The sequence below is a fragment of the Solanum stenotomum genome, chromosome 2 (assembly GCF_019186545.1).
Source record: "Solanum stenotomum isolate F172 chromosome 2, ASM1918654v1, whole genome shotgun sequence".
Classification (NCBI taxonomy): Eukaryota; Viridiplantae; Streptophyta; class Magnoliopsida; order Solanales; family Solanaceae; genus Solanum; species Solanum stenotomum.
In genome coordinates, this window is record NC_064283.1 from 58,995,616 (window position 1) to 59,008,076 (window position 12,461).

At 33.2% G+C, this 12,461-nt stretch overlaps 2 protein-coding genes across 2 annotated transcripts in view; both read left to right on the forward strand.

The window, feature by feature from the left end:
- Nucleotides 1-4,365: 4,365 nt before the first annotated feature.
- The window catches only part of LOC125856149 (probable LRR receptor-like serine/threonine-protein kinase At3g47570), a 16,909-nt gene continuing 8,813 nt past the window's right edge, over nucleotides 4,366-12,461 (forward strand). The window contains exon 1 of the mRNA XM_049535705.1: nucleotides 4,366-5,396. Coding sequence (XP_049391662.1) covers nucleotides 5,033-5,396 — 364 coding nt within the window. The 5' untranslated portion in view covers nucleotides 4,366-5,032. The remainder of the gene's footprint in view (nucleotides 5,397-12,461) is intronic.
- LOC125856939 (receptor kinase-like protein Xa21) overlaps nucleotides 6,558-12,461 on the forward strand; it is a 73,814-nt gene continuing 67,910 nt past the window's right edge. Inside the window, exon 1 of the mRNA XM_049536599.1 lies at nucleotides 6,558-7,376. Coding sequence (XP_049392556.1) covers nucleotides 6,623-7,219 — 597 coding nt within the window. The 5' untranslated portion in view covers nucleotides 6,558-6,622 and the 3' untranslated portion in view covers nucleotides 7,220-7,376. The remainder of the gene's footprint in view (nucleotides 7,377-12,461) is intronic.

Genomic DNA, 12,461 nt, shown 5'->3' on the forward strand with positions numbered 1-12,461 from the left:
TTGAAAAGACAAATAGCAAGACACTGGCCTAGATCTCAATCGAAAGTCCATTTCAGCAGCTGCTACTATACTGAACCATCTGGGAATGCATCCTGCTTGCCGTTGACATATATAGTACTCAACAACTGCTTTCATTTGTCCGAGTGATATATAGTTTACATGAACTATAATAACTGGTTTCAACTTCTTCAGATTAGCATCTTTTCTTACAGTCTTGAATAGGACCTAGGTAGATATCCATTGTTCTCCTGGAAGCGTATATACCCAGGATGTGATGGAAAAGCCAGCTCTTCACTGAAAACTGCCTGGTCCCAGGAATTTGGCTGAGTAGTAAGCCGATCTAAGAGCTCGATTGGCCAAATATAAAAGAACCAGAATTATAAACCCATTTCGAGCCCAACCCATTGATGGTTCATCAAAAAACATCATTATAACCATAAGCTGTCATATTATTGTTATGTTGGCCATCATGTTGATGGAAGTCTTGACGAAAAGAAGGCCAACAGATGAAGAGATATGCAATGAAAATCTTGACTTGAGGAAATGGATAACACAATCATTTTCAGGGAGTATGATGGACGTTGTGGATGCCAATCTTTTTTCTGAGGAAGAACAAATCACTAGCAAAAGTGAAATCTGCATAGCCTCCGTGATAGAATTGGCATTAGACTGCACGTATCTGGAAACATAGAAGTGATCGGCATCTCTTCAGATGGTATTCTTTGTTAATATGATTCTTTTTGTTTCTTTAGTCATTCGTACTTCCTGGAGACATGTATTGTTTGTACTTCAGAGTGTTGCATTTCCCTCATTTTGTGATTTTAGATTTGAGTAGTCTTCAATATGTTTTGAATGCTTGAATAAAATCAAGAAATATTATGAAAGTGTTTAGCTGCACTAGTTTACTTTCGGTTAGCAACTTACTTTAATTTCAGTTTTTTTTTAGCAACTTACAAAAATGACTATATTTATAGGGTTATTAAAGTTCAATAGCTATAAGTATGGTATTTATAAAAAAATGACTACAATTTAACACTTTTTCTAGCTATATTATTGTATATGTTTTTTATTTTTCTATTTATACACCGATACAGTTTTAATTATAATGAACTAAATAAGGAAATTGTATTAATTGTACAAATTCAAATTAGTATCTTTATTTGTAAAAGGGAAAAATGACAAATATACCCCCGAACTATTGTAAATGGTATGCAGATACCCTTCGTCATACTTTATGGGCATTGGTGTCCCTGCCGTCCAAAAACTAGAGCGTATATGCCCTTCACTCTAACGGAAGACTAAATAGGGACATGTGGCGCAATCTTATCCTTTGATCCGATGTCGGGTCGATGGATAAGATTATGGCACGTGTATGTCCGTTAGTATAAAGGGTATATATGCTCTAGTTTTTGGACGACAGGGGCACCAATGTCCCTAAAGTATGACGGAGGGTATCTGCATACCATTTACAATAGTTTGGGGGTATATTTGTCCCTTTTCCCTTTATAAAATGTAAAGTATTAATATATCAAGGATACAAGTATTTGTAAAAACTTAATGTATTAATATATTAACAAGATAAGTATAATAATTTAGCATATGAACACGATAATTTGAAAAATGAATACATTATTGTTAAACAAAAAAAATGAATACACCAATAAAGTATACATATAAATACATTATTGTTAAACAAAAGATGGATATATTTGACAATACAAAACCAAAAAAAATGAAAAATCATAGAATGTGTAGGTAGCAAAAGTGTGCAAGCATTCAACTGTATAAAAAATGAAAAAAAACCAATAAACGTCAATCTCTTTTTGGTCAAGTTTTTCTTATAACACTTGAGGCTTGGAGTTGACTCATGTATTTGTTTATAAAAAAAAAGGGAAAATGCATAAGTACCCCCCAACCTATGCTCGAAATCCCAGAGACACACCTAACCTTTACTAAGGTCCTATTACCCCCCCGAACTTAATTTATCTATAATATTCTACCCCTTTTCGGCCTACATGGCACTATCCTTGAAAAAAATGTCAACATGCACTGGGCCCACAAGATAGTGCTACGTAGGCCAAAAAGGGGTAGAATATTACATATAAAATAAGTGGGGGGGGGGGGGTAATAGGACCTTAGTAAAGGTTAGATGTGTCTCAGGGATTTCGGGTATAGGCTGGGGGGTACTTATGCATTTTCCCAAAAAAAAAGGATTAATGTATCCAATTATACTTGTATTGCCTAATTTCCCTTTCAAATTCTATAGATTACTTATGTATCCAATATACTTGTATTCACAAATCACCATTTCAACTTGTGTTAATATTAGAATACAAGTATCTATGTATATAACTATTCTACTATATACAAATTTGACAATCACACAAACATCGATCTCTTTTTGCTCGTGTTCTTCTTGTACTACTTTTTTTTTTATAACTATAGCCATTGTAATGTAGAAACAAATAATTCTTCAATCGAAAGCCTATAAAAATAGATGCAATATATATGTATACAAATATGATCTTCATAAAAACGAGGAGAAAATCAATTAAACGATATCTGATGAAAAATTACAAAAATTGCTCCTAGCATCATCAAAAAGATCTTAAATTGGAAGAAATTTGGGAGAAAATTGATTTTTTTTGGGATATAGGAAGATTGATGAAAGAGAAAGGATTAATGAGGGTAAACATGGGGAACCAATCACATATATAAAACATGCCTAGACATAATCAATTAGGTGTGTAATAATAATTTTCCTATTTAATATTAATAACTTTTCTAATTATTTATATATAATTAGCTTTGCTATTTTTTGTGTAGTTATATCCATATAACATTAAAAAAAATAAAAATTGTAGCTATTTATTTTAAATGTATATTAATGTTTGCCATATTTTGTAGTTTTTCCTTTTGTAGAGCTGCTCAAATATAAACTATTTGTTACGTTAATTTTTTTTTCAGTTTTCATTATAGAGTAAAGCAAACCTAATTGTCTTGCTCATGCGTTTCTTTCTTCTTATTTTTTGTTTTTTGTACTTTTAATTTGTCATATATATTAACTTTCACCTTTAAGAATGAATTTGATAAAATGTTCGCTCATTTTTTTGTTGAAAAAAAAAGCTGAAACATATAGCATTAGGTTAATGGTGGGTAAGTCATGTATGAAGAGACAATAAATTCTATAAAAAATAATAGTATGTTTATAAATACTCTGATTTCCAAACTATAAATAATAAGACTTTTACACCTTAATTTTTAGTATTTATGATCAAATAATTAGTTTAAAGTGTTTGTGGATAAAATCTTAAGGACCATTCCATACGTTTGCAGTGAAGATTTGAGAAATAATTAAGGGCAAGACTTTGTACACTTGCGATATTACATTGACTGTTGTTGTTGTTGATGCCGTGAAGACTTGGGCAAATACCAATGGCTCTGTCAAGTCAACACATAAAGTGGTATGATATAATTGAATAATATAGAGTCGTCTCTATTAAGGAATGTTTTACCGTGATGTGATACTTCCCAGTACGAATGGAAATTTCCTCAAAAATAAAACTACTTGTAACGTAATAAATCGACAATAATAATGATCATCAACAAATTATTTTTTATATGGTTCCTCACTTTTGTATTTTAATTTTTTACCGATTTAGATATATCTTACTTGAGCCGAATGTTTCCAAACTGTTTCTCTACCTTCAATACAGGATAGGAATAAAACTGTGTACGCATCACCCTACTTTCTATTCCTTAGGAAACACACTGAGTAACATAAATAATAGAATAGAGTTGGTCCATACCTTTTAATTTTCATTATTATTATTATTATTATTAATAAGGATTAAATTACCAATTTACCCTCCATTAGAAAAAAAGAGCTATTACAGGTTAGTTGGTCCAAAGATGATAAATGCATGTGGGGTTATGATGGTAACTTAGGTCAAGCAACATGCAATTTTTCCAACTTACACTGCATGACCCCTTAGGTTGACTTGGGTTTGTACCATATATATAATGCAACCTTTTTATATTTATATAATTTTTTTTAAAAAAATTTAAGTTAACTGACTTTTCTCAATCAATTTCCTTAACCCTTAGATTACGCAATTCCTCAATGTGATGACTTTCCAATAACAACAATATAATACAAATCAAGCTTTGTTTCCAAGTAACAGCATGAAGAATAACATTATCTTATTGATTCTTCTCTTTCTAATTCAATTTTCTGTATCACTTTCTTCCTCAAATGAGACTGACCAACAAGCTCTACTGGCTTTCCAAAATCTTATTATTATAAGTTCTCCCAATCATTTTTTGGCCAATAATTGGACCAAAAATACTTCTTTTTGCTCTTGGTTTGGTGTCACTTGTAGTCCAAAAAGGCAAAGGGTTGTAGCCTTGACTCTTCCCAATTTGCAACTTCAAGGCACAATTTCCCCGTCTTTGGCCAATTTGTCCTTTCTCAATGTTCTCAATCTCCAGAACAACAGCTTCCGTGGTGGCATCCCTTATGGACTTGGCCAAATGCCTCGCTTACGAGTGATTACGTTAAAAACAATCAGCTCAGCGGAAGTATACCGACAAGTCTATTTCAACACCAGAGAGTTCAAGTAATTTCATTGGCTTTCAATGAACTCAGTGGTGAAATGTGGAGAGGGCCATGGTATGTACCCCAACTCAGAGTCTTAAATCTCAGGAACAATAGCCTCACGGGTATAATCCCTCCTTATGTTGGAAATGCCACAAAAATGATGAACTTCAGTTTGTCTGGGAATAGAGTCAGCGGTAACATTCCAAAGGAAATTGGTAATCTGAGCCAGCTTGCATTTTTGCCCTTGTTCGATAATCAATTAACAGGTTCCATTCCCGCAACACTGTTTAATATCTCGTCGCTACTTGCCGTATCTCTGGCAAACAATAGCCTTTCTGGTCCTCTCTTGCTAGATGAAGGGAATATTGTGTCGAATCTGAAGTTTTTAAGTATATCTTTCAACAAAATTTCTGGTTGCATTCCTTCCAACATATGCCAACTCACAGAGCTCAAGTTTTGTCCATATCTTTCAACAATATAATTGGAGACATACCCAAAAATATTGGTTGTTTATCCAAGCTCGAGGAGTTTTATATTGGTGATAATCCAATAAAAGGGACTATTCCCACTTCATTGGGAAATATTTCCACTCTGCATAATCTTAATTGCAAAAACAATCACATAGTGGGGCAAATTCCTCCGGAATTAGGGAAGCTATCAAATTTGAGGGAATTAAAATTGGCCAATAATTATAATCTAATTGGTGAAATTCCAGAGGCTATTTTCAACATATCTTCTTTGGAAGTGATTGCTTTCAGTTTCAATAACCTCTCGGGGAGAATTCCAACCACTACAGGTCTTCATCTTCCTAACCTTAAGGAACTTGGCTTGGCAGTCAATAAGCTTGAAGGGGAAATTCCATTGTTCATAACAAATGCCTCTAAGCTTCAGATACTGAATCTATATAGTAACTTTCTGACAGGCACTATTCCTACTAATTTGGGGAATCTTCGTGAGCTGCAAATACTGGTCCTACATACTAATCTACTTACCAATGAACCAACAGAGCTTGAATTGCGATTCCTCAATTCTTTGGCGGACTGCAGGATGTTGCGATATCTATCAGTGGGGTTTAATCTGTTGAATGGCATTCTGCCTAATTCTATTGGGAATCTTTCATCTACTATTCAAAACTTTGAAATAGGAGATGCACACATCAATGGCCTCATCCCCACAAGTATAGGCAACATGAGAAGTCTTACATCCCTATCCCTTGGCGGAAACAACTTGACAGGGAGTATTCCTTCTGATGTTGGTAAGCTTAAACAACTCCAAGGGCTGTATCTATATAGCAACAAATTGCAGGGACATATTCCAGAGGCCATATGCCATTTATCAAACTTGGATCAATTATATCAGTATGGTAATGAATTCTCTGGATTAATTCCAGAATGCTTAGGAAATCTTAGCATGCTACAAGCGCTTTATTTGGATTCTAATAAATTTTCATCAAAATTTCCGTTGAGCCTTTGGAAGATGAGTGGTCTTCTCTATCTAAGTGTGTCACGAAATTCAATAGATGGAGAAGTTCCATCAGATATTGGAGGACTGAAAGCCATTGTAGAACTATATCTTTACAATAACCACTTTTCAGGTGTGATACCAACCAGATTGGGGGAACTCCAAAACCTGCAGTATCTTGACCTATCGAACAATTCATTTTTTGGCCATATTCCATTATCCTTTGCCAACTTGATAAGCTTAGAATTCTTGAATTTGTCTTTAAATGCCTTGTCCGGTGCTATTCCTAAGTCTTTGGAAAAACTCTCATACCTTAAAAGCATTAATGTTTCATTTAATGATTTAGAAGGTGAAATACCGAGTGGTGGCGTGTTTGCAAATTCCACTTTGCAATCATTTCTCGGGAACAAAGGTCTTTGCGGAATGCACATATTGGAGATTCCTGCTTGTGCTATCACTAATCCTGGAAAACAATCAAAGCATAAGGAGGTTGTGCTCAAATTTGTTACTCCAGTGGTTATTGCATCCTTTCTGATATTCTTGTTCGTTTCAATTTGGATAATGAAACGACAGAAGAAAGGGAAGTCCAAAGATGTTGAAAAGGTATTGGAGATCGGGACTCATCAATTAGTTTCTTATCACGAGATTCAACGAGCAACAAATAATTTTGATGAATCCAATTTAATTGGTGAGGGAAGCTCTGGCTCTGTGTACAAAGGCACATTGTTTGGTGGAACTGCAGTGGCCATTAAGGTTCTGGATTTGGAAAACGAGCAAGTATGCAAGAGGTTTGATACCGAATGTGAAGTGATGAGAAATGTTAGACACAGAAATCTTGTTTCAGTGATTACTACATGTTCTAGTGACTATATAAGAGCCTTTGTTCTGCAATATATGCCCACTGGAAGTCTTGAGAATTGGCTGTACAAAGAAGATCGACACTTGAACCTTCATCAAAGAGTCACTGTAATGCTTGATGCAGCTATGGCAGTTGAATATCTACACCATGGTCATAACACTCCAATAGTTCATTGCGACCTGAAGCCAGCCAACGTTCTTTTGGATGAAGATATGGTGGCTCATGTTGGTGATTTTGGAATCTCTAACATGAAAGAAGTGATCAGCATCTGTTCTTTTCTGAGCTGCAAGTTAATATGATGTTTTTTGTTTCTTTAGTAAAGTCGTCGTATAGTACTTACTACTTGGAGTCATGTATTGTTTGTAATTTCATTTGAGTGATTTGAACCTATTTTACTTTATCTATTTGTAATTATGTTTTGAATGCTTGAAAGAAACAAGAATGAAATTAATAAAGGTTTGTGGCAGTTACCTGAAGCATTTGGCCCCCGTTTGAGGCTGCGCAGGTAAGCTTCTCTTCTCCCTTCTCTCTATTCTTTTCTAAATTAATTTTGTACTAAAACTAATAAACCCTACTACTTATTTTAATATATAAGGCTCAAATAACATAGGGTCTTAAATAAATTATCACTTTAGCCCATTAACTATCGATTAAGTCAATTATCTACAATTGTTCATCAATTAATTAACTCTAACAAAACGAATATTTAAAATTTTCAAAAATAACCTTCCGGGTCATTACAATCTTTTATTTATTATAACGTGATAAGCTGATTTTCAACCAAATAGAGATAAATTATTTCTTAAAAGTCTTCTCCAGCTCACATGCCCTTAATTAATTAATTAATTAATCCTTCAAGTTGGCATTAGATTAGTCACTAATTTAATTCGTAAAGTCAAAACTAATTATCTTATCAAAATAATTTAAAATTTAATATCTAGACGATCATCTACATACTATAATACTAAATTTGGATAATAAAAACTAAGGTCACATATTTTATCGAAAAACATCAATATTTATCTTTTATGTTGATTATTTTTAACTTTTTCTTAATTTTCTGACCAACAAACTATTCAAAAATATATTTATTTCCTCGTTAATTATTTGGCCAATAAACTTATAACGACTTGTACCTTGCATTTTTTTTCCCTTTTTTTCAGGTCCGATCGAAGTTTAGAGAATTTAGCATCAATTAACATAAATTCATATGAATAAATTATGCCTCATAAAATATAGTTGTGTTTTGCAAATTTTTTTCGTGACTGAGTGGAGCGAGTCCTGCCAAAATTGATAATATTTATATATAGACTACATTATATTATATCGTTGTGAAAGTGAGATCCAATCCTCCCATGTTATTAATTTGATAGTACTAAAATAATATAGTTGGTAATACTTATGTATAGTTGACATTAATAAGTTTTAATGAAGTTGACATTAATAAATTTTAATCAACTCAATTTTTTATCCAAACATGTCATGATAGATTGTTTCAAAATGGTAAATGCGATTGGAACAAGTAGTGGGCAGTGCCCGAAAGATGTCAAGTTTGAGGCATTATATAATGAAGACGTGAATTACATGGGGAACCAATTGGGGGCTCTCATCCAGACTATCCAAGATTATGGATATATTTAAGTTCAATTAGTCATGTAAAATGAGTATTTTTAAGATTGTCAATAGTTCGAGAATGAAACTAATAATTCACACCGAGTTTAAGAGTGTTTTTAATACTTATCTCATCTAATTTACAATCTTTTAATACTAAAATATAAATAACCGCGTTATATTATTATTAAATATAATATAAGAGCAATTATATTATTATCGTTGAATAATTACCACACATCTTTAATTTGTTATAACGTGATAAGGTGATTTTGAACGTGAGAGATAATATGAGTTCTTAAAAGTCTTCTCCAGCTCACATGCCCTTAATTAATTAATCCTTCAAGTTGGCATTAGATTAGTCACTAATTTAATTCGTAAAGTCAAAACTAATTATCCAATCAAAATAATTTAAAATTTAATGCAAATTTATATGGACCAAGCTCAATAAATGTTTACATGTCTACACTAAGATCTACATAGTATAATACTAAATTTGGATAATAAAAATGAGGTGACATATTTTATCAATAAACATCAATATTTATCTTTTATCTTGATTATTTTTAACTTTTTTCTTAATTTTCTGACCAACAAACTAGTAAAAAATATATTTATTTCCTCGTTAGACCAACAAACTTAGAACGACTTGTACCTTGCATTTTCCCCCTTTTTTTCTTGTCCGATCAAAGTTTAGAGAATTTAGCATCAATCAACATAAATTAATAAATTATGATAGTTAATCCTCCCATGTCATTAATTAATCTACAATTTGATAAATAATGCTCTATCACTCTTATAACACGTAAGAAGTTAAAATTAAGTTTGAACCCACATGAAATCACATATACCCGCAACCCGTCCTGCCCCACATTAATTTTAAAAAACCCCATTCAACCCGCCCCGCATCTCACCCGCTCCGCACAACCTTAAACCCATCCCACCCACATAGCCTTATACTCATCCCGCCCCGCATATCATTGCCATCCCTATATATAATAATGGAATAATGTAATACATTTGAAAAACAAACCAAGCTTTGAAGCAATCTGTTTCCAAGTGCATATATAGTAACAACATGAAGAAGAACATTTTCTTATTATTGATTCTTCTCTTTCTAATTCAATTTTCTAAATCACTTTCTTCCTCTAATGAGACTGACCAACAAGCTCTACTAGCTTTCCAAAATCTTGTTACAACTCCCACTCATTTTTTGGCCAATAATTGGACCAAAAATACTTCTTTTTGCACTTGGTTTGGTGTCACTTGTAGTCCAAAAAGGCAAAGGGTTGTAGCCTTGACTCTTCCTAATTTGCAACTTCAAGGCACAATTTCCCCGTCTTTGGCCAATTTGTCCTTCCTCAGTGTTCTCAATCTCCAGAACAACAGCTTCCGCGGTGGCATCCCTTATGAACTTGGCCAAATGCCTCGCTTGCGAGTGATTGACGTTAAAAACAATCAGCTCAACGGAAGTATACCAACAAGTCTATTTCAACACCAGAGAGTTCAAGTAATTTCATTGGCTTTGAATGAATTCAGTGGTGAGATGTGGAGAGGGCCATGGTATGTACCCCAACTCAGAGTCTTAAATCTCAGGAATAATAGCCTCACCGGTATAATCCCTCCTTCTGTTGGAAATGCGACGAAGTTGCTGAACTTCAGTTTGTATGGGAATTAAGTTGGCGGCAACATTCCAAAGGAAATTGGTAATCTGAGCCAGCTTGCATTTTTGTACTTGTTCAATAATCAATTAACAGGTTTCATTCCCGCAACATTGTTTAATATTTCATCACTTGTTGCCCTATCTCTTGGAACCAATAGCCTTTCCGGTCCTCTCTTGCTTGATAAAGGAAATAGTGTCTCAAATCTCAAATTTTTAAGTATATATAACAACCAAATTTCTGGTTGCATTCCTACCAACATATGCCAACTCACAGAGCTCAAATTTTTGTCCATATCTATCAACAACATAACTGGAGACATACCAAGAAATATTGGTTGTTTATCCAAACTCGAGAAGTTTTATATTGGTGATAATCCAATAAAAAGGACTATTCCCACTTCATTGGGAAATATTTCCACTCTGCAATATCTTTATTGTGGAAATAATCGCATAGTGGGGCAAATTCCTCCGGAATTAGGAAGGTTATCGAATTTGAGGGAATTAATCTTTGGGATGAATTATAATCTTATTGGTCAAATTCCAGAGGCTATTTTCAACATATCTTCTTTGGAATTAATCAATTTCAGTTTCAATAACCTGTCGGGTAGAATTCCAACCACTACAGGTCTTCATCTTCCGAACCTTCAAGTACTTCAGTTGGGAGGTAATAAGCTTGAAGGGGAAATTCCATTGTTCATAACAAATGCTTCCAAGCTTCAGATACTGGAGCTAGCACAGAACCTTCTGACAGGAACTATTCCTAATAATTTGGGATATCTTCGTGAGCTGCAAATACTGCTTCTACATCATAATCAACTTACCAATGAACCAAGAGATCATGAGTTGTTATTCTTCAATTCTTTAGCGGACTGTAGGATGTTGAAATATCTACAAGTGGGTTACAATCCATTGAATGGCGTTCTGCCCAATTCTATTGGGAATCTTTCATCTACTATTCAAAACTTTGAAATAGGAGACACACACATCAATGGCCTCATCCCCACAAGTATAGGCAACATGACCGGTCTTACATCCTTAAGCCTTGGCGGAAACAACTTGACAGGGAATATTCCTTCTGAGATTGGTAAGCTTAAACAACTCCAAGGACTCGATCTATCTAACAATAAATTGCAAGGACATATTCCAGAAGTGGTATGCAATTTGTCTGATTTGGTTCAATTATATCTGTATGGTAATGAGCTCTCTGGATTAATTCCAGAATGCTTAGGAAATCTTACCATGCTTAAACAGCTTTATTTGGCTTCTAATAAATTTTCATCAAAATTTCCATTGAGCCTTTGGAAAATGAGTGGTCTTCTCTATCTAAACGTGTCACAGAATTCAATAGAGGGAGAAGTTCCATCAGATATTGGAGGACTGAAAGCCATTGTAGAACTATATCTTTCCAGTAACCACTTTTCAGGCATGATATCAACCAGATTCGGGGAACTCCAAAATCTGCAGTATCTCGACCTATCGAAAAATTCATTTTTTGGCAGAATTCCATAATCCTTTGCCAACTTGATAAACTTGGAATTCTTGAATTTGTCTTTAAATGCATTGTCAGGTACTATTCCTAAGTCTTTGGAAAAACTCTCATACCTTAAAAGCATTAATGTTTCATTTAATGATTTAGAAGGTGAAATACCAAGTGGTGGTTGTTGTGCCGTAATTTGACTATCTCTAGAAAAATCACCTTTTGAAATGTTCCAAGTATAAAACAATTTGAGAAATACTTAGAAAGAGTCGCCACTTAATTTTTTTTTTTAAGAAATAAAGAAAACTTATAATTTTCAAAGATTTAAATAGAAAAAATCATTTGAAAATACCAAAGAGGGTTCGGGGTTCAATTTACACTTCGAGAAGGGTTTAAGCATTCGAAGTGTCCGCTAACATGCGGTTGACCTGCGACTTGACTAAAATATATTTGACTATTTTTTAGAAAAAATAGAATAATTTAACATAAAAAAAAATAATAATAATAATAATAATAATAATAACTTATAACATATTTGATTAAGAAAATAATTAAATAAATGACGCATTTTACTTCATCTTTATTTTTTAGAGGAAGGGATCCAAAATAATATATTCGACTCGAAATACAAGTAATTGGAATATTAATAAAACTAGGTTAATTATAATTTATTTAATTCATTTTAAAATAACTTAAACCTATTTAATACATTAAAGCATGAAAATCATTTCTTATTAAATGACTAAACCTTTTTTGAGAAAATGCTTTAAGTATATATATATATATATAT